Source organism: Rhododendron vialii, chromosome 10a (genome assembly GCF_030253575.1).
Source record: "Rhododendron vialii isolate Sample 1 chromosome 10a, ASM3025357v1".
Lineage (NCBI taxonomy): Eukaryota > Viridiplantae > Streptophyta > Magnoliopsida > Ericales > Ericaceae > Rhododendron > Rhododendron vialii.
In genome coordinates this window covers 22,655,576-22,678,920 of record NC_080566.1, presented here as the reverse complement: position 1 = coordinate 22,678,920, position 23,345 = coordinate 22,655,576, and the positions used below count along the sequence as shown (strand labels likewise).

The window sequence follows — 23,345 nt, the reverse complement described above, 5'->3', positions numbered from 1 at the left end:
GGATCATCCGATTTGGCAAGAAAGAGAAGTTATCAACTCGTTACATTGGTCCGTTCGAGATCTTCGAGTGAATTGGAGAAGTAGCCTATTGTCAAGCTGTAATGTCGCAGATCGCCAAAGTTCACAACGTCTTCAATGTTTCTTTATTGTGGAAATATATGGCCCATCTCTGTCACGTGCTCAATTGGGAGGAATTAAGTCAAACCTGAATGAGGATACAACTTTTAAGGAGTAGCCGGTGGAAATTCAGGATCGTGGAGAAAAGGTTCCCGAGGACAAACAAACAAACTAGTCAGGTCTTATGGCAACATCGAGGATTAGAGGAATCAACTTCGGAATGCGATGACACAATGAAAGCCAACTATCCGCAATTGTTTCAAATCGAAGGTACATCTTAATTTTGAGGACAAAATTGTTTTAAGGGGGATAGGTTGTAAAAACCCGGTATTTTTAATAAATATTAATAAATATCAAAACCAAAAATATTATTTTGCTCGTTAGTTTATTTAATATGGAAAATTATTTATGTCCTCACACCAAATTTTATTCCGTAATTGATTATGTGCGTGCGTATCCGGCGAGTGATTTTTCTTGTAACGCCCCCAATTCATGGTACGTTAATGAGACATTTTATTACAAAAACAAAGTGAGTCTGGCTCATTATTACATCACAAAGTCTTTACAATAGTATTTTTATCCAACAAGGGAGGGAACTAGGGTTCCTACCTACTGCTCCGCCTGCTCTTCCATCCTAGCAAGCTCCTCGGCTACGAAGGCCTCCAATGTATACAGCTCTCTCTGTTCATCTATGAGGTCTGACACATTATACAGGCGTCGCCACCAATATAATATATCAGGGTCACCAAAAGGTATCACCATGAGCTACAACGCTCAATAGAATAACCCATACCCTCTAACCCTTAACTTACAAACATTAAGCCATAAAATCAAAGATTTCCACATAGTTCAAACATATTTGACAGACAATAACACATCCACATTCCTTATCCAAACTAACGTTGGTGTCCATGATTTTTCGAGTTTTTCCTACGTGACTTCTCGAAGACCGTGTCTCCATTTCATAACCATATCAACATTTTCAAAATCGTTTTTAACACACCCAACCTCGATTTCGCAGTTCCGGTCTCCCGAGTATCCTCACAATGGTTCCGCTGTCCCGGGTTCCCATTGGCACACTTTGCATTGGCTCCTCTCCGCGGATAACCAAGCCACAGACCCAACCTCGGTTCCGCCGTTCCGGGTTCCCGAATATCCTCACAATGGTTCCGCTGTCCCAGGTTCCCATTGGCACACAATGGGCTACCACGTCCGGCCACATTGCGGTTTCCAAAACATTTCACCTTTTTTAAAACACACCTTTCCATTAACCACACCCTAGGTGTCATGTTTCTAACTTTCTCGATTTTCGTGTCTCATTTTCATGCATCGACTCCGCGGTAGGACTTTTAACATATGACATCATTCATTGAAATCTTTTAACTTACAAGATCATCCAACTCCATATTATACCACTAGTAATACAAGCAAAACTCGCAACTACCATAAAGATCAAAATACGAATACTTCTATCAATGATTAAGTTTCTATCTTTCGAAACCGTTCTTTCTTCTTTTGTGGAAAGTTCTAAACAACATATGTTTATTGAAGTAAAAGTTCCTTATCAGCACGTTCATACCATAAAAAAAATGAATTGGTTTACCATCGTGCATTCAGAACATAATAAACGATAGATAACCTTATCCACTTAAGAATACTTCAAGTTATACTTAGTAAAGACATTCTACTTTCCAACATACGGTTCTATACGTAGTGTTAGGGGACAAGGGGTTCTACATGTACTTAGGGATAGGGAATAAGATGATTCTACCTTACTTCTTGGCGGTTGGTCGGTTTTGAGAATAGGTCGTCGGTTTTGCGAATCGGCGGCGTAACGGCTCCAGTTTGCTTCGAAAGGAAGAGATATGAATTTTCTCTTCCTAGAAACAACTTTGTTAACTAAACTAGGCTACTTTAAAGATCTAGAGGTGGTTTTTGGAAGTGGTTTGGTGGTAGCTCTCAAGAACTTCAAGAAAACTTTAAGAAACTTGAACTTTGGAACTTGGAAAGCTTGGAAATTCTAGAGAGAAGTGGGAGCAAAGAGTGAAGGTGTGAGTTTAAGCTTGAAATGGCTTGCTATTTATAGGCCAAGGCTCCTCCCTCTCTCTCTCCCATCCGAATTCTCTCTCTCTCTCTATATCTCACTTTTTTTCTTTTGTCAAGCTTGATTGAAAGCTTGATAGGTTAGGTCATGGGTTGCTTGTACAACTCCTACCTAGTTCTTAGGCATGCAAGGCTAGATTTGGTACTTTGGATTGGATTATGGAAAGATGGGTGGATGAAAGGAGGATGGTACAAGGTTTTATATTGGTAGATGTACAAATAAGGACAATGAGAGATAGATTTTGCTTGAAGAAGTAAATAACCATGGATTGAAATCAAATCAACCTACAATGGAAGATCAAGCCAAGGTACAATCCAATCTCTCCCTCTTTTCTTCTTTCTCTCTCTCCCTCCCTCTCTCTTTCGGCCACTCTCTCTCTCTCTCTCTCTCTCCTAGCACTAGTACTTTGGAAGTATATATATAAGTAAGTACACTAGGTACAATATAATCAAATAGTTTTCAAATAAACACATGTGTACTTTGTAATATTATAAGTATACATATAAATATATAAGTCCAAGTACATATATATATATATATATATATAAGTGTACCACGCAACCTAGGTAGATTTCCAAATCCAATAAAAAAAATTATTAGATCAAAATTCCTTATTAAAATAATTCTATTAGGCACATGCTCCATTAAAATATTAGATTATGTACTTCGGATATCTTAGGGTAATATTTTATAAAGTACACACACACACACACACACACATATATATATATATGAGTATATCATCCCAAGGAAAATCTAGGTAATGATTAAATTAAATAACCTTAGTACTTATTGGCAAGACTAATACTATTATCCAATGGGTAATAATTCCCCTAGCGGTTATTGACCAATGGATAAAAGAGTGAGGTACTATATACACTAGAATAATACCATATGTCTTTTAGGCATGTATATATAACCATATATAACTATATATGGGTACTTTAACAAAATCTATTAAGTACTTTTGGTAGAAAATCTAGATTTTTCTGTTGTCCAATGGATAAAGAATTCCCTAACATTTATCATCCAATGGGTAGTGGTTAAAAGGTAACTAAATGGTTTGGTAGTTAGGTTTCTCCAACTAATTGGTTATAAGCTAACTATATTTGCCAAGTGGGGCTTTTAATCAAGAAACAAATTTTAAAGGGCGAAAATCCAAATAGAAATCAACGAGAAAATTATAAAGCCATTCAAGAGAAATTAAAGAATTTGAATAAACAACGAGATTTTTATTTACTAAAAATCGGAGTTGTTACAACCTATCCCCCTTAAACAATTTCGTCCTCGAAATTAGGTGTACGCTCGGATTCGAACAAGTGAGGGTAGTTTGCTCTCATGGTTTCTTCTCTCTCCCATGTGGTGTTTCCAGATCCACGGTGCTTCCACAGAACTCGTACCAATTTGATGGTCTTGTTCCGGATCGTCTTCTCGCTTCGGTCTTGAATCTCTATTGGTTCCTCTTCGTATGTCACGTCTTCTTTAATGGTGATGTCTTCCCAATTGAGAACATGGGTGGGTAAGGCGAGATATTTGCGTAGCATTGAAACGTGAAACACATTATGCACCCTATCTAGCTGTGGCAGCAGTGCTAGACGATACGCAACCTTCCCAATCTTCTCTACAATGTCGAAGGGTCCAATGTAGCGCGGGGATAGTTTTCCCTTCTTCCCAAATCTGATGACTCATTTCTTCGGTCTGATCTTCAGAAATACATGATCTCCTACTGCAAAGGATAAAGGTCGACTCCTTTTATCCGCATAACTCTTCTATCGGCTCTGAGCGGTTTGGATCCTTTGCCGGATGGTGTTGACCTTTTCTGTGGTATCCCGCACTATGTCAGGTCCAATCAATCCCGTTTCTCCAGCATCTGTCTAGCAGACTGGGGATCGACAGGGTCGGCCATATAGAGCTTCGTACGGTGCCATCTCAATACTTGCTTGGTAGCTGTTGTTGTAGGCAAACTCCACCAATGGTAAGTGCTGCTCCCAGTTCCCAGAGAAATCCAAGGCACAGGCTCTCAGCATGTCTTCCAATGTCTGTATTGTCCTCTCTGTTTGTCCATCTGTCTGAGGGTGGAAGGCTGTACTAAGCCTTACGTCTGTTCCCAAAGCTTTCTACAATCCCTTCCAAAAATGTGATACAAAACGTGGGTTTCTATCAGATACTATCGAGACAGGTACTCCATGTAGTCGTACGATTTCTCGAATGTATAACAGGCTCAGTTGCTCCACGTTCTCTGTCATCTTGACAGGCAGAAAATGCGCAGAGTTGGTGAGTCAATCCACGATCACCCAAATGGTTGTGTTGGACTTGGGGGATCTTGGCAATCCAGTCACGAAATCTATCGAGATGTGCTCCCACTTCCAGGTCAGAATTGGTAAAGGTTGAAAGTCTCCTCCCGGTTTTTGATGTTCGGCTTTGACTTATTGACATACCAAGCAGGTAGATACAAATCGGGCTATGTCTTTTGTCATTCCTTTCCACCAGTACGTTCTTCACATGTCATGATACATCTTTGTACCGCCAGGGTGAACTACGAAGTTCGAATGGTGAGCTTCTCGGGTTACAGCTTCTCGAAGGGTTCCAATATTAGGTACGAACACCTTTCCCTTGAACCTCAGGCTATTATCTTTCTCAATTGTCCATCCTGGTAGCGCCTTTCCTTCTCGGATTCGATACTGGATGAACTCGCAATCCTGCTCGAACGTTTGGGCTAGTAAGATTTCCCGGTGAAGTGCTTGTTCAGCAACTAGAGCGTACAATCGAGCGTTTCCATTCTCTAACGACGGCCGTAGGTTGAACTCGTTGAGGGTGTCTACCATCTCCCATTCCTTAATAGTTGTCTTGACCTTCTATGCCCTATCCTTTCGGCTTAGAGCGTTAGCTACCACATTGGCCTTGCCGGGGTGATACTGAAGCGTAAACTTATAGTCTTCCAAGTATTCCATCCATCGGCGCTACCTCAGGTTCAACTGCTTCTGAGTGAAAAGGTATTTGAGGCTCTTGTGGTCGGTAAAGACTTCGAATTGTTCTCCCCACAGATAGTAATGCCAAGTTTTGAGAGCGAATACTACTGCAACCAATTCTAGGTCGTGAGTGGGGTAATTCCTCTCGTGCGGTCGAAGTTGTCGAGATCCGTAGGCTACGACCTTCTCGTTCTACATCAGCACGCATCCCAAGCCATCTCTTGATGCGTCGCAGTAAACCATATAATCTACACCCCGCTCGAGAATGATGAGTATCGATGCACTGGTTAGTCTCTTTTTCAGTTCTTGGAAAGATTTCTCGCAGGCTTCATTCCAATCCAGCTTCACTCCTTTCTGAGTCAATCTTGTCATAGGTTTGGCGAGAATTGAGAAGTCTGGTATAAATCTTCGATAGTATCCAGCCAATCCTAGGAAGCTTCTGATTTCGAACTCCGAGGTCGGCTGTTTCCAATTTAGCACTGCTTCAACTTTACTTTCGTCCACCGCTATTCCTTCCTTGGATACTATGTGCCCCAAGAACTTAACCACTTCTAGCCAAAACTCGCATTTACTTGCCTTGGCATAAAGTTGGCTATCTCGGAGTACTTGTAGCACTATCCGAAGGTGTTCCTCGTGCTCCTTCTTATTGGCGGAGTATATCAAGATGTCATCAATGAACACCACTACAAATTTGTCTAAGTAGGGTTGGAAAATCTTGTTCATGAGACACATGAATACTGTCGAAGCGTTGGTCAGTCCAAATGGCATCACCACAAACTCGTAGTGTCCGTATCTGGTGCGAAAAGCTGTCGTGGCAATATCCTCCTTCCGAATCCTTAATTGATGGTAGCCTGATCGGAGATCGATCTTAGAAAAGCAAGTTGCTCCTCTTAATTGATCAAATAAGTCATCAATCCTAGGCAACGGATATCGGTTCTTGACTGTGACTTGGTTTAGCTTCCGATAGTCGATACACAGTCGAAGTGTTCCTTCTTTCTTCTTCACGAACAATGCAGGTGCTCCCCACGGTGATGTACTTGGCCGGATGAATCCTTTGTCCAACAGCTCTTGCAATTGGGTCTTGAGCTCCTTTAGTTCTGCAGGGGCCATTCGGTATGGTGCCATGGAGATTGGTGTTGTTCCCGGTTGAAGTTCTATAGAGAAGTCTATCTCTCTTTGAGGCGGTAAACCCGAAAGTTCTTCAGGGAAAACATCAGCGTACTCACACACGATGTGTGGTAATCCCAATTCCATCCAGTCGGTTTCTTCCATTTGGAGACTAGCTAGCCATCCAAACAGTTGATTCTGCCACCTGGATCTCTTCGTCGTCTAGCTTGCCATTTGTCTATCCCCCTTAAATCAGAAACGAGTTCCTTCAGAGGTATGAGCCGTTACCGTCTTCTGATGGCAGTCTATGACCGCACGGTGAGCTGATAGCCAATCCATTCCAAGGATTACGTTGAAATCTGCTATGTCGATCATTTTGAGGTCGCAGGTTAGACGTAGGTTGGCTATTTCTATCTCACACCCTCTACACACTAAATTAACAGCTATACTCCCCCCTAACAGCGATTTGACTTTCATACTCGTACTTAGGGGTTCTGTTTCTAGTGCTAGAGCAGTTATGCAGGCAGAAGATATAAACGAATGCGATGCTCCAGAGTCAAACAATGCTTGTACGCAAGTACTGTACAATAGTAGAGTACCTTGGATCACAGAGGGATCCTGTTCCTGCTCCTACTCCTGCTCCTCAGTCTGTAGTGCAAAGATGCGTCCTCCAGTGCCTTACTGGGTTCCCACGGGCTGCTTCCCCTTGTTCTGCCCATTCAGCTGCTGCGATGGGCCTCTTGGGTTTTGCTTCCCAAATTCGACCTGTCTCGGCTGTTGAGCTTTTTGGCTTCTAAAACCTCCAGTTCTTTCCCTCTGGGGTTGGAGGCATTCACGTTTGTAGTGGCCCATAGCCTGACAGTTGAAGCACTGGACTGTTGCTATGTTTCTACCGCCCCTCTGCGGTTCGCCATGTCCTGGTGCAGCAGTCTTCCAAGGTTGGTTGTTTTGCGACGGGGTGAAAGGTTTGGTATGGTAGGGCCCACGATTATTGTTGGAAGGTTGAGTTCGGATCGGTCTGCCAGTGTTGCCTGTCGCCTTCCTCCATCGGGTTTTGAAGCCATTTTCCTCACTCTCCAGTCGAAGAGCACACTTCACAGCACTTGTATAAGTGGGAAAGGCTTGAGACACCACAGCCCTTCTAGCAGTTGTCAGCCCCCATTCAAACCTCCTCGCTTTCTTGTCCTCTGTTGCTATGGCGGCTAGAGCGTAGCGGGACAGTTCCTCGAACTTGGCCGCGTATTGGGTAATGGTCATCGTTCCTTGTTTCAGATTTAGAAACTCCTGTTCCTTGACCAAACGAAGAGGGGTGGAGAAGTACTTGTCAAGAAATAGGATCTCGAACTCGTCAAAGGTCATGGTGGCTATGGTATGGGTTGCCTCCATCAAATCCCACCAATAACGGGCTTCTCCTTTTAGCTGGTATGTGGCTAAGGCTACATGATCTCCATTTCGGGTAATCTCCAAGGTGTCCAGGATCACCTTGAATTCTTTCAGCCATGTTTCAGCCATAGTGGGGTTGGAATCTCCGTTGAAGGTCGGGGGTCGGTGTTTGCAAAATTCGTTCATCGCTCGGGTTCGGGTCATAGGTTCCTCATCGTGGTTTTGGTTTCGGCGGTTGGCGTTTAAGGCTGTTGCGAGCGCTTGCATGATTTGAGCTAGATCGGGGTTTGGGTTAGAGGATTCATCGTTCTCATATCCTAGTCCACTGCGTCGGTTCACCATCTACGAGTAAAAATTGAAGGGGGATTTTTAGTCTATTTAACAATTTTCCTTTTGTAAAAGGTACATTTTTCTAGAAGTTAAACGCAATTGATTATATAGTACTCCCTCCGTCGCATAATATTTGTCCGGTCCACAAAACAAGAACGTAAAAATAATACAATTTTTGCAAGAAAAATTAGAAGTTTTTTTAACAATATACTAGATATCGATAAGTTCTTTTAATTTATAAAAAAAATTTGAATTTTTTCTTAAGAGAAATGCATTATTTTTTAGTCCCCGTTTTGCGGACCGGACAAATAATTTGGAACGGAGGGAGTATGCAACAGTACTCTTAAAAAAAACAAAGCAAGCTTTTCATAGATAAACAGGATATTACAATCATAAGCATAGAGTTCTACTATAAAACAAGTAGACTTAAACCAAGATTTCCTAATGCAAGTTGAAATGATCCTACACATTTCTACTACACGATCTTACGGCTTACAAAGCCTTATTCTACTCCATGGCCGCGACACTCTAGGGTGGACTGACTCCAAAGACTTCTCTCAGCCACATCTTGTAGCTTCTCTTGGCAGTGGTTTCTTCTCTAAGAAGACGCTCAAGTTCTTGTGCGAGCATCTCATCCATAGTTAGGACGGGTGGTTCCTCCAGTGGTCCTAGGTAATACTGGGAGAGATTCAGCACTGTAGTCTCCAACTCAGACATGAGATAGTCGAATGGTTGCTCGTAGTACTGCGCAGGTCGTGTAGGGCCAAATGGTTGCTCGAAATTCTGCACAGGTGGTGCAGGGCCAAATGGTTGCTCGAAATTCTGCACAGGTGGTGCAGGGACCTGAGTAGGTGGAAGGGGCTCGGGATTTGCAACTAGTGGGGGCATTTCCCAAGTGATTGGGACTTCATAGAGCTCCATGTCATCTTCGGATGCAAAGGTTGGTCCGGTGTACTCTGGTGCTAGCAGTGACCGATAGTTGGTCAAAACTCGTGGGGCGAAAGGTGGGCATCCTCCTCGTGGTAGGTTTGACATCTATAACAATAAGAGAGTTATATATTAGACTTAACGGTGTATGAAGTAGACTGAACGTAAGTAAATACAAGTACGCATAAACAGTGATCATATGTCAAAAAGGAAAATACAAGTCTTTTCATTACCAAATAAACAAGTACATCATAGATGGCTTATATTAGCCTAAACTTCCTACTACACTCTGGTTACAACAAAAGATCCAACCACTTGTTAAGCTTTCCTGACTGGTCTAAAAGATACTCGGGAATTCGACCCTATATGCACCTATGTCGGTCTCGAAAGGTGGCGGGGGTACATCTCCTGAGTCAGCGGGTATGTCCATGAAGTCGGGCATAACCCACTCTGGATCCTCCTCTAAAATCTCAATCTCCTCGTTGTCGGATGGTAAGTCTGGATCTGGCATTAACATTAAGTGCTGCCAGTCTGCTTCGTTTATCAGTGGGTCATGGAACTCTTCGGGATCTTCTTCCTCGGGATCCTCCTCAACTTCCTCAATCATGTTATCGGGGGGTGCTATTGGAACTAGGGCGCGGGCTGCTTCGGCATTGTTCTCTTCAATTAGAAATTCCACATCATTGGGGGGGTGCTATTTGGACTAGGACGTGTACTGCTTCGGCATCATCCTCTTCCTCGGGAAGTATGATGGTGCCATGCTCTTGGTAGTAGTCATGAGTGTAGGGAAAAGTATAGGGGAAGTAAGGATCCCCCACTAGCTGATTTGTCATTGACCTTAGAGTGCTTGCAAGATGGTGAGCTTCGGCTAGTAGGTTGACTTGATAGGGACTCATGTGATTCATCTACAAGGAAAAGTTTTAAACCTCAATTAGCAACGTTTTTAGACAAAGGTTTACTAATACTTAAAGACATCTTTCGAGTTGCTAAGTTCCACATTCGATCCTTGATTTAAGTCATCATCCAATTGTTCGGGAATTCCCAGCTCGGTGGTACTGCCAATTTCCTACACCTTGCTTCAATCCGAAGATTACTTTGTCAGAATTCCACCCAATTTGGGACGGTAAACTTAAACTCAATTCACGTTTATGCAACGGTCAAACTATCATATAGTTCTACCCATTCTACCCATGGCCGAGGTTTTGAACCTAAAGCGTTGATACCAAGTTGTAACGCCCCCAATTCTAGGTACGTTAATAAGACATTTTATTACAAAATCAAAGTGAGTCTAGCTCATTATTACATCACAAAGTCTTTACAAGAGTATTTTTATCCAACAAGGGAGGGAACTAGGGTTCCTAACTACTGCTCCGCCTGCTCTTCCATCCTAGCAATCTCCTCGGCTTCGAAGGCCTCCAATGTATAAAGCTCTCCCTGTTCATCTATGAGGTCTGACACATTATACCGGCGTCGCCACCAATATAATATGTCAGGGTCACCAAAAGGTAACACCATGAGCTACAACGCTCAATAGAATAACACATACCCTCTAACCCTTAACTTACAAACATTAAGCCATCAAATCAAAGATTTCAACATAGTTCAAACATATTTGACAGACAATGACACATCCACATTCCTTATCCAAACTAACGTTGGTGTCCATGATTTTTCGAGTTTCTCCTACGCGACTTCTCGTAGACCGTGTCTCCATTTCATAACCATATCAATATTTTCAAAATCATTTTTAACACACCCAACCTCGGTTCTGCCGTTCCGGTCTCCCGAGTATCCTCACAATGGTTTCGCCGTCCCGGGTTTCCATTGGCACACTTTGCATTGGCTCCTCTCCGCGGATAACCAAGCCACACACCCAACCTCGGTTCCGCCATTCCGGGTTCCCGAGTATCCTCACAATGGTTCAGCCATCCCGGGTTCCCATTGGCACACCAAACACACACCACACAATGGGCTACCACGTCCGGCCACATTGCGGTTTCCAAAACATTTCACCTTTTTCAAAACACACATTTCCATTAACCACACCCTAGGTGTCATTTTTTTATAACTTTCTCGATTTCCGTGTCTCGTTTTCATGCATCGACTCCGCGGTAGGATTTTTCACATATGACATCATTCATTGAAATCTTTAAACTAACAAGATCATCCAACTCAATATTATACCACTAGTAATACAAGCAAAACTCGCAACTACTATAAAGATCAAAATACGAATACTTCTATCAATGATTAAGTTTCTATATTTCAAAACCGTTCTTTCTTCTTTCGTGGAAAGTTCTAAACAACATATGTATATTGAAGTAAAAGTTCCTTATTCAACACGTTCATAACATCAAAAAAAAATGAATTGGTTTACCATCATGCATTCAGAACATAATAAACGATAGATGACCTTATCCACTTAAAAAACTTCAAGTTATACTTAGTAAAGACATTCTACTTTCTAACATATGATTCTATATGTAGAGTTAGGGGACAAGGGGTTCTACATATACTTAGGGATAGGGAATAAGATGATTCTACCTTACTTCTTGGCGGTTGGTCGGTTTTGAGAATAGGTCGTCGATTTTGCGAATCGGCGACGTAACGGCTCCGGTTTGCTTCGAAAGGAAGAGATATGAATTTTCTCTTCCTAGAAACAACTTTGTTAACTAAACTAGGCTACTTTAAAGATCTAGAGGTGGTTTTTGGAAGTGGTTTGGTGGTAGCTCTCAAGAACTTCAAGAAAACTTTAAGAAACTTGAACTTTGGAACTTGGAAAGCTTGGAAATTCTAGAGAGAAGTGGGAGCAAAGAGTGAAGGTATGAGTTTAAGCTTGGAATGGCTTGCTATTTATAGGCCAAGGCTCCTCCCTCTCTCTCTCCCATCCAAATTCTCTCTCTCTCTCTCTCTCTCTCTCTCTCTATATCTCACTATTTTTTCTTTTGTCAAACTTGATTGAAAGCTTGATAGGTTAGGTCATGGGTTTCTTGTACAACTCCTACCTAGTTCTTAGGCATGCGAGGCTAGATTTGGTACTTTGGATTGGATTATGGAAAGATAGGTGGATGAAAGGAGGATGGTACAAGGTTTTATATTGGTAGATGTACAAATAAGGACAATGAGAGATAGATTTTGCTTGAAGAAGTAAATAACCATGGATTGAAATCAAATCAAAGTACAATGGAAGATCAAGCCAAGGTACAATCCAATCTGTCCCTCTTTTCTTCCTTCTCTCTCTCCCTCTCTCTCTCTTTCGACCACACACTCTCTCTCTCTCTCTCTCTCTCTCTTAGCAATCTCTCTCTCCCCCCCCCCCTCTCTCTTTCTCTCTCTCTCTCTCTCTCTCTCTCTCTTAGCACTAGTACCTTGGAAGTATGTATATAAGTAAGTACATAAGGTACAATATAATCTAATAGTTTTCAAATAAACACATGTGTACTTTGTAATATTATAAGTATACATATAAATATATAAGTCCAAGTACATAGATATATATATATATATAAGTGTACCATGCAATCTAGATAGATTTCCAAATCCAATAAAAAAATTATAAGATCAAAATTCGCTATAAAAATAATCCTATTAGGCACATGCTCCATTAAAATATTAGATTATGTACTTAGGATATCTTAGAGTAATATTTTATAAAGTACATACACACATATATATATATATATATATATATATATATATCAGTCCGTCACCCGTAAGGACCACCTCATTTTAATAAAATGCAGACCTCCCTTTCCCGATTGAATTTCGATGATCCGAGCCGCTCAATGTGTTCAGAACGTGATTTTAAAGGTACCCATGACAAATCAGCAAAAAAATGACCGGGAAGGGCTTTATCCGAGCAGTTTTTGTTTATTTTATATCGAACGGTTCAAACAAAAATTGCTTGGATGAAGCCCTTTCCGGTCATTTTTTTTGCCGATTTCTCGCGGGTACCCTTAAAATCACATTTTGAACACATTGAGCGGCTCGGATCATCGAAATTCGATCGGAAAATGGGAGAAATGAGGAGGTCCGCATTTTAACTAAAATAAGGACTCCCTCATTTGAGACTGACTATGTGTGTGTGTGTGTGTGTGTGTGTGTGTGTGTATATATATATATATATATATATGAGTATATCATCCCATGGGAAATCTAGGTAATGATTAAATTAAATAACCTTAGTACTTATTGCCAAGACTAATACTATTATCCAATGGGTAATAATTTTCCTAGCGGTTATTGACCAATGGATAAAAGAGTGAGGTACTATATACACTAGAATAATACCATATGTCCTTTAGGCATGTATATATAACCATATATAACTATATACGGGTACTTTAACAAAATCTATTAAGTACTTTTGGTAGAAAATCTAGATTTTTCTATTGTCCAATGGATAAAGAATTCCCTAACATTTATCATCCAATGGGTAATGGTTAAAAGGTAACCAAATGGTTTGGTAGTTAGGTTTCTCCAACTAATTGGTTAGAAGCTAACTATATTTGCCAAGTAAGGATTTTAATCAAGAAAGGAATTTTAAAGGGCTAAAATCCAAATAGAAATCAACGAGAAAATTATAAAGCCATTCAAGAGAAATTAAAGAATTTGAATAAACAATGAGATTTTTATTTACTAAAAATCGGAGTTGTTACATTTCTAGTGTGTGCGTGTGTTGCCCTGGACCAAACCCTCACCATTTTTATTTTCGACTAAGATAAAGGGAGAGCCAAATCCGTTAAATTCCTCCCTAATTTCCTCCAAGTGAGACAACTTATTTTTGCCCTATAGTCATTATCCCTCATATAATCCATCCCATTTAGATATCTCCCTCCTCCATTTTCCTCTTTTTGTTCCCAGCTGCTAACAAACACACTCGGCAGAGAGAGGGAGATTGGTAGAGAGAAAGAGAGAGAGAGAGAGAGAGGAAGAAGAAGAAGTCAGCCTGCACCACCACCGGTCACCATCTCCAGCCGCCATCCCCACCACTGAGAACCGCAATTCCCACCTACTGCCACCATCTCCATTATCATAGCCAGCCGTGTACACCATAACCACCCACCACCACCGAACTCTTCCACCACCGCACTTCTCACTTCCAACCAGAACCACCATCACCTAGCCCACCATCAAACCCTCCCCACCGGACAACAACATCACCACCATAGCTCCACACCACCAGCCGGATCACCCAGTGACCGAGCTCTGTCGCCGTTCCGAACCACTGCCAAAATCACTCCGTAAATCATTTTGCCAGACGAGGGGTAGTCCAAACTCACCTCACAAAATATATATTACCTTCCGTATTGATTGTTTCATGTTTCGGTAGGAAAATAAGCGAACCCGACGTCGCCGGTTGATTCCGGCCGAAACTCACTGATTTTCCGGCCAAATCCCACTGGAAATTTCTGATCCATGGCCACAATTGTTTTTTTAAAAAAATTATTTTGGATTATTTACAGTTTAGCCCTCAAATGTGTCTAGTTTGTAAATCCCACCCTTGAGTATGAAAAGCTAATATTATAAGTCCCAAGGTTAATTAGTTTTCGATTCGATCCTAGTTTTGTTTGCAAATACGAATTATTTTAATATCGTCAACACCCGAGATGATTAAGAATAAACATAGATTTTAGTTTTGAAAAGAAAAAGAGAATAAAAAGAAGTACTTGATTTGTTTTTATCGCATGATTTGTTTTTATCGCATGATTAAATGTTGTTAGCATGATAATTATGTTTAGTTAAAATGTGGGAATGTATGATACTTTATTGTTCTTGTAGAATGGACAAATAAGTTCCCGGGGTTGGTTGCGATGTGCGGATTTAACTTATTAGACGTTGAAATAGGATTAATGGAAAAGATAATAAAGTGAGAGGCTGAAATTTGAATTTCAGCCTTAGAACCCGCGGTGATGTTTTGATTAGAGATTGATTGGTGTGTAGACACCTCCTAAACAGGGCATCGCCATACAGATTGATCATCGTTTGTTTGTTTGTTTGTTTGTTTGCTTCACAAACCAAGATCGTGGATATTCCCATGGCTAGGAACATCGCCACACAATAGTGGCTATCATCAAAACAGAGTCGCCACCTAGTTTATAAAACTAAGAAAAATAATTAGAGATTCCAAATACGGGAGCCAAAAGTACAATAAGGGGAAGGTGTTAGGCACCCCTCTTTGCCCAGTCATGAGACTGACCCATATTTGTTCGACATGAGATTAATACATGCTTTGTTTAATTCTAAACAAGTAATTTGTTTTATTTGCCTTTAAAATGGTTAATAATGAGCCGAGACGATAATTGAAACATGCATCAGAAAACAAGCAAAGAACGAAAAGCTGTCCCAGAGAATGGATCTCTCAGCCGGTGAATGGATGTCACGACCGAGGGATCCTTCTGGTTCAATGAATTGGCTGAGGGAACATAGTCCCAACCGATCTTCTTCCTCACACCAGACTAAAAGATTAACAGAAGATCAGAATATTATGATTAATGTACATAAACGTGAAAGAAATCAAACCATAGGCCCCTGGGTCTCACCATCTTGATCCCTCAGTTGTTTGATTGCTTCGGATTAGAGGGGATTGACTGATTTACTTCTTGAAAACCCTAGGGTTAGGGTTTGTACTTCAGGGGTTTGATCATTGGATCGCAGCTGCCTTCGGGTGGTTAGGGCTTTTGAAGAGGGAATATGAAAGAGTACGTGCGCAGGGTTTCGTGGCTAGAGAGGGTGATTATGATTATGAATTGTTGTTATTTTTGGAACCCTAAGGCCTCTTTATATAGGCAATTGGTGACTCCTTTCAGCCAATCAAATAGCGTGAATCAATAAGAAATATAGGGTAAATAAGATCTCTAGACAAAATCTACTTCGTAGCCTAAATGCATCAGAAAAAGGCTACTAGGGTTTTGGTGATCGGATCAAACGTATGACAGAACATTCTAGAATCTGAAAAATAGACGATCTGGCGGCCGAGCAATGGATGTGGCGACCGAATGATAGATGTGGTGGCCGAAGAATCGATCAGGCTACCGAGGAATCCATCTCTCAGGGAGATTTTCAAACAACATGTTTCACGGGTGAAAGAATGAAGTTGAGGCCGTGAGATCAATGTTACGGCCGAAAGATAGATTTCCTAGGATACTGTATTACTGTCTGAAAGGCTATTTGGCTCTGAATTGGGTCCTCTAAGTGGCTAAAAGTACTCACCAAAAGTTCATGGGTTTATGAGAAGTCAATCAGCAATCACTGTATCCATTCATCATCGGGATGGTCCCCAAGGTGGGACTTGAAATAATCGTTAGGCCAAATTGGGGTGTCTACATGGTGGTGGATTTGTGAATTGTTGATTTTTAAAACCCTGGGTACGACATGGTGGTGATCGACTCTCAGATGTTGGGACGGGACATAATGGTGCATTGTGCTTGCGTCACAACCTGGGCTTGATGGCGCTTGTGCATTGCCGGTGAAGTTTTATCCGAACTTATGGTCGCAGATGGGATACCAGAGTACGTAACTTAGGTATCTTTCATCCGGATCTGGAAAAGGGGAGTTGGGCCACACCAATGTCTTGTGCCAGAGGTTAAGGGTAGGAACGGATCTGTGGATCACGTAGGTTGAAGAAAAGTAATGAAATAATTGATTGTTCTCGTTTTATGTCATTCTTATTGCACTTCAATTATATTTCTTGTTGCTTGTAAGTTATGGGTTTCGGGTGGGTTTTGGCTACTAAGCGTCATCATTCACGGTACTATGTTGCCCTGGTAACTCGAACGCCAGGTATTGAAGACGGAATAGAAGGGCTGTAGGCAAAGAATGATTTGACATTGACCAAAGAAGATACTTTATTATCGAACTCTGATTCCGTACCCTTTGTTGCTCTGTAATTTTGTCTAAGTACTTTGAAATTGTATAATAAGGTATTTGGGCATACTACATTTGAATTCAAAATATTGTAAAGTGACTCGAATTGGTGAGGCTTTTGGAATTTTAATGCCTCGAAAAAGAAAAGTATTTTTTTTGAAATCTCTTTTCAATGTTTAAATAATTTTTCTGAAATTTGAGGCATTACACGTAGCATGCCCCTAAAGCAGCTCCGCCCCAGTCAAAACGTGAGGCCGTGCTAAGGTCACTCAGAGCCGGTAGGTATGATAAGTGGACCCTGCTAGGCTTGTTCGGGTACAAAGAAGCACCGAACAGGTACAATAAGTAGGCCCTCATTATCTACTCCTCCTCCTACTGGGTGGTTGGTGTCTTCTTCAGGTACTCCTTGAACTGGTCGTACTTTGCCATCTCCTCATCCTGGTCAGGCACCCTGCCCAAGAACCACCTCAAGGTCGCCTCATCTTTGTAAATTCCCGTGTCAAATGGGATCGGCTCTCCTCCAACCCTCAGGCCTGTGATGGCCACGAAGTCCAATGGGTCACAGCCATCTCCCCCACCGAAAAGTGGCAGATGTTGGTCGTATCATGCCACCTCTCCACAAGAGCAACCAAGACAACATGGTCGTTATTTGCCTACGTTAGTGCCTGGATAAACTGACCAAACCCGACCTCGTTGACCAACAACCTGACCCGCTCGGGCAACCCTCTATATAATGCAAGCGAGTTTGCCACTCCTCCATGCCCGCGTGTGGTTGCTCTCGTCCTCTGTATAAGACAAAAATAACGGAAATACATCAGTACATAGGCAAATCAAGTTCAGGTTGATAAAGTCAATGGAAAATGCAAGCTACAAGTTTCAAAATTAGTCGGTTTTAATTCAAAGTTCAACGACAAGGCTTTCTAAGTCGATTCAAGTTCAAATGGAAGCTAAAGAAAGTTTGAACGTATACCTGAGTCCAAGTCATCGAAATGTGCGCCACGGGGTCCCTCAGCACTAGCTCAGAGTCATAGTCATCCTGCTGCGGCGTGTAATGCACAAAACCCGACGGAGCGAACATGTGCAGCTTCGGTGGTGTGTAGGTCTCCGCTACAAATTCTACATGCTTCTCTTGTGCCCTTGCCTTGGCCAGTGCCATGGTTGTCTCCCGTGCCATGGACGCGTCAAACTGAGCCCTCTCTGCCGCCTCGGCCTCCTTCACGAAGTCCTGCTCATCGGCCCCTGCCGTCTCAGCCTCAGCTCAAAGCCACTCCTCCTCCTAGGCCAACCCTATCGCCCTCTACCTCTGCCTCTCGGGCAGTCAGGACAGCAGCAACCACAGCCAGGTTATCTCGAAGCAAACAATCAAGCACGACCTCATCTATGAACTCCGCAAAATTGCCTCATGTAATGGGCCTATGCCCCGAGGACCCCGCAACTGGTCGGAACTCAATCTGCTCCACCGGCACTTCCCCGGATGCCTCCACCGCGACTACCACATCCTTGCCTTTCGCCGGATCCCTCAGTAGAGGATCCTTTCCGCTGCCACTACCGCTACCGGAGCCACCTCCAAAGTCCCCACCGGTAATCACCGTGCCCTTCACCACGGTACTCGGGTCCAATAGCCGAACCGAGGGCCCCACTGTTTTTGAGGACACCAGCGTGCGTAGGTCGACATCCCCACCAACCTCCTGCAATCGATCACCGGTTTCATCCCCACTGCTCGTCGCCGCTGCACCTATGCTCGTCGTGGTCTTCTTAGTTGTTTGATCGTCGATTCGAGACCTCGCGGCCTCGGCCTCGCCATCCCTTGGCCGATCGTCGCCTTCTTCGATTTTACCGCCACCACTACGGCCACTACCAACCTCCGCCATGTATGTGTGTGGGTTTGTGAGTTTGGGAGTGAGGGAAAAGGGGAAAAGAGGAAGAGGATGACAGTGAGAGGGAAAGGAGTTTGAAAACTATTCGTGGCAGTTTCTCTACCATTCCAAAGAAGAAAAGGAGAAGGGGAAGAGCCTGGGCCGGGTTTGGGTTGAGTTTGAACTTAGGCCCACGGTTCATACCCGCACACGCTGATCCTCCGTCCACGCGCGCAAGTCCATTTGGGCCTAAGGCCCAATCAGCAATTTTGCCACCAAATTTTTCCCAATTGTAGTCCATATTGCTACTATCCATGCAATTTTCAAGGGTAATCATACCTTGGGTTACTCGGTCCAAATCAACGACGGCATGTCCCGTCCAAATCTATGACAGCCTGTCCTGTCCAACTCCAACGATGGTCTGATTATCCTCAATGATGATCCACCCATCCAACTTCAACGATAGCCTGTCCTGTCCAATTCAATGACGGTACGTCCATCCAATTAGTCCATAACAACCGTTCGCCTGTCCTGATCCACATCAATCTAACTATTAGTGCATCTTCCAGCAACCTTATTACTCTATCTCAGATGGTTTTTGATAAGGAGATTGGCTCTGATTCCCAACAGATGGAATTTAACCTACCTAACACGACCTACCCGTGATTATTGGAATTACCTGTGCCGCGGATAGTTTGATCCCCAGCAACGATGGCCTATCTTTTCCAATTCATCGACAGCCTGTCCCGCCCAAATCTGCAACGACAACATGCTTTGTCCAAATTCAATCAACAAGCAGCAATTCACTCATCTAATCCTACTTTCATCCCCCGTGACGTTCCACTCGTTCAATTCAATCCACCAATTAGGTTCCTTAAGTTTACATGTCTATTTTGCTAAGTGTGCTCTATTCTGGATAACCTTGAGGGGTGTCTAAAAATCTTTGACGTTACTTGTACCCAGTCAATGGCGCTCCAAGTTCTGTCAAAGAGGAGCTACTGTAGACACCCTAATCTGGGTCTTCCAGATTAGTTTACGTACGGTATTTGATTCCCCTATGATGAAATGGACCAAGAACACCCTGGGAATGATAGCATGATTGAGCTTTGAGTGTTCGATACCCTGTTAAACCTAACCAATTTTAAAAAGCCAAAAACTTACTTGCACGCGCTGGTCTAAGTGCCACGTGTTGGTCATCGATCTACTTTGACCATTGACCAGAGCAGGGGTAACTTGGACTCGCACGCGCAGGTCATACACCCACGCACGCCGCTCAAACCCCCATCCCATCACCTTTTTCCAGCCTCCATTTGCCTTGATCACAGGACTTTTGGGGCTTCTTTGACCCTGTTTATTCATTTGAGGGGTGATCTTAGGGCAAAGGATGTTCCCCTACCCCCCTCTCTCACACCTCCCATCACCTTTCCCTCTCATTTAAATGAGAGTGAAGCCTTTCCCTCCAAGCAAAACCAGTTTGTTGCTCTCCTCTATCCCCTATACAACCCTCCCTCTATCCAACTACCAAAGGGTTACAAAAAAAGGTTACCAAATTACACCCTCTCCACCAATTTCAAGCTTATTGTTCATCCCTTTCTTGCAAAAAGAAAGCCATTAACAATCTCCACACCTACCCTCCACACATAAATACCATCATCCATCAAACACCACCATCCAACACTCAAGCTTAAGCTCAATCACTCTTTCAAGGCCTCAAAACCAAAGGTATAACACCTTTGAGTTGCATTTTGTTCTGATCCCTAAGGGGGGCTAGCAGGGTCAAGGTTAGTAATCAATTCCAAGTCCTGGCCCTAAAGCTAGCAAATATCAAAAATCGTGTTGCAAGTGACCAACGTGCACCGATCCTTAGTACGTGTGCGCCACTCTGTGGCAGTGCATGTAGATCTTGCATGGGGACTAGAAATCCTGTGTTTTTATGCTTTCAGCTGTATACACACCACTGCAAGTATGCTAAAAAGCAGTTTACTACTATTCTTTGTTAAAACTGCCAATTTTATTTCAATATGCATATCTACTCTTATGGAATACCCCTAAGGTCATTCTGGACATGTCTCAGAACCCAGAAACATATAAAACCAAGCACTAGTTTAGTGGGTTAAACCGGCGCGCGACTGTGGGTGGCTCGCGCGCGCAGGTCCGTTCTTGACTAGTGGCGAGCCTTTGCATGGGTAACTAGGCTTTGGCCTTTGTTTTATCTCCCACACTTTTATGGGGTGCTTATTCTTTTGATGGCCTCTGAGCCCATTATAACTACCATATGAACTGCGTGGTTTGTCCTGGGTGTGCACTGGTCATTTCCAGAGCTCAGAGGGTTGAAAGTAAGAGCTATGGGCTTAAGCCTACTGGCGCGCGCATGTCATGGAGTATTGCGTGCAAGTCAAGCCTGCATGCGATGCTCCAAAATAAGGGCCTCCCAGTCTATTTAAACTCCCACAGGAGTCTGTTTTCATCATATACTAACTGTTTCAATAAGCGAGCATGCCATCTGTCACATCTTGCAAACTTGTTGCAATTTTAATCCCCTTAAAATGTTACCCTGCCCTAATTGGCTTAAAATTGATTAATGAGAAAGAATCACAAACGTTTTACAAATGCCTGAGTAGAGACTGATCTCCGGATTAGGCGAGAGGGTGCCTTAAAACCTTTCCCCTCTTGTAACCTAGCTCCGAAACCTAAGATATCAAGGTGACGACGGACCAGTCTACAAGCCTTTTTCAAACCAAATAACGTAGCAAACTTTTCAAGTTCGGTTCCTTGGGTGGCGGACCTTCAAACCCAAGTTACGACTTTGAATTGAGCATTTTGTCGTGCTTTAAAAGGGGGTGCACCCGCTTATTGCGTGGGATTTTCGAGGCATGTGCCCACAACAACATGCAGAACCAAGCACTGGTTTGATGGCTCAAACCTACACGCAACAATGGTTGACCCGCGCGCACAGGTCCATCTCCAACTAGTGGCTGGCCTTTGCATGGGTAACTTGGCTTCAGGCCTTTATTTTATCCCCACACTATTTATGGGGTGTCTATTCTTTTAGTGGCTTTATAGCCCATTCAATCGTCTGTAACTGCATTATAACTGCCATTTGAACTGCGTGGTTTGTCCTAGGTGTGCACTTGTCCTTCTAGAGCCCAGAGGGTTGAAAGTAAGAGCTTACTGGCGTGCGGGGTTTGGGTGTAGTGCACAAGTCTGACCTATATGCAATGACTTGATCAGTGCATACTGGCTTCTTCCTGCACATGATACTCCAAAATAATGGCCCTCCAGTATGTTTAAACTCCCATAGGAGTCTGCTTACATCCTATTCTTACTGTTTCAATAAGCAAGCATGCCATTTTATCACATCCTACAAATATGTTACAGTTCTAATCCCCTTAAACTGTTCCCCAGCCCTAACTGGCTAAAAAATTATTAGTGAAATAGAATCGCAAATGTTTTATAAATGCCCAAGTAGAGACCGATTTTTGGATTGGGCGAGAGGTGTGCCTTAAAACCATTTCCCTCTCATAACCTAGCTCCCGAACCTAAGGTATCAAGGTGACGATGGACTAGTCTACAAGCCTTTTCAAAATTAAATATAGAGCAACATTTCAAGTTCGGTTCCTTGGGTGGCGGACCTTCAAACCCAAGTGGTGACTCTGAATTGATCATTTCGCCGCACTTTCTTAAACAAGGCGCACCCAATTTCACATTTTTGGGGCATATGCCCACATGGTGTTTTGGTACGATACGATACAGTAAGGGTATGTTGGTACGGTACTATAAGGGTATTTTGGTACGGTACAATAAGGGTGTTTTGGTACGATATGGTATAGTACCATTAGGGTGTTTTTGTATGATATGGTACAGAATCGTAAGGGTATTTTGGTATGGTACGGTACCGTAAGGGTTATTTTGGTATGGTACGTTGCTGTAAGGGTATTTTGGTATGGTACGTTGCTGTAAGGGTATTTTGGTATGGTACCACAAGGGTATTTTTGTACAGTACAGTACATAAGGGTGGTTAGGTACGATATATACCATAAGGGTATTTTGGTATGGTACGGTACCTGTGGGCTACCAAGCCCGAGGCCTAGGGCCCCTGCTCGTTTTTAAAGAGGTTTTTGATTTATTGAAAAAGAAGAGAGTCACTACTCGGGTTTTTGTTAAATGGTTTGCCACTCAAGAAACCTAGAACTTGAAAATGATATTCGAGTTTGAAAATAAACCAAAGATTTTGTCACGCCCTCGATTTTCAACATAAATAATAATCATTTTCAATAAATAAAATCATTACTGAAATACCGATAATACCCAAATGACACTTTTTCCCATTTTCTCAAAGTTAAAATTTTAAAGCTACAATCCTAGCTCAAAGCCCCAAGTTATTAAAAGACTAAAATTGTAATTACAGTTTACAAAAAAAGAAAAAATCATTCTTCTAAATACTACTTGCAAATCAGATGCATATGATCACTTCTTTTATACCTTCGAACACATGACCAACAAGCACGAGATGCACGCCACGTCAACTTCCATGCTTTTTACCTGAAAATGATAGGTTGAGCTACACTAGCCTAGTAGAGAAATCTATACTCAAGTTATATGAAAATGCGATGAAGCATGCAATAAGAATGGATGAGTTTCAATAAATGGACTAGTGACACAAAGGGGAAACCACAATTAATTGAC

At 42.5% G+C, this 23,345-nt stretch overlaps 2 protein-coding genes across 2 annotated transcripts; both read right to left on the bottom strand.

The window, feature by feature from the left end:
* Positions 1-5,382: 5,382 nt before the first annotated feature.
* On the bottom strand, positions 5,383-6,444 carry LOC131303000 (uncharacterized mitochondrial protein AtMg00860-like). Its single transcript, XM_058329791.1, has 2 exons — positions 6,381-6,444; positions 5,383-5,714 (listed from the first exon to the last, which is right to left on the bottom strand). Exons 1-2 carry the CDS (start codon positions 6,442-6,444, stop codon positions 5,383-5,385), a joined length of 396 nt encoding a protein of 131 aa, XP_058185774.1.
* Positions 6,445-6,975: 531 nt separating this feature from the next.
* LOC131302999 (uncharacterized) lies at positions 6,976-7,866 on the bottom strand. Its single transcript, XM_058329790.1, has one exon. It carries the CDS (start codon positions 7,864-7,866, stop codon positions 6,976-6,978), a length of 891 nt encoding a protein of 296 aa, XP_058185773.1.
* Between the last annotated feature and the right edge of the window lie 15,479 nt (positions 7,867-23,345).

Coding starts and splice junctions, on each gene's coding strand:
- LOC131303000 (XM_058329791.1), bottom strand. CDS start 6,444: ATGGAATTGGGATTACCACACATCGTGTGTGAGTACGCTGATGTTTTC. Junction 5,715..6,380: donor TTTCCCTGAAGAACTTTCGG/GTTTACCGCCTC, acceptor TGGGGCACATAG/TATCCAAGGAAGGAATAGCG.
- LOC131302999 (XM_058329790.1), bottom strand. CDS start 7,866: ATGAACGAATTTTGCAAACACCGACCCCCGACCTTCAACGGAGATTCC.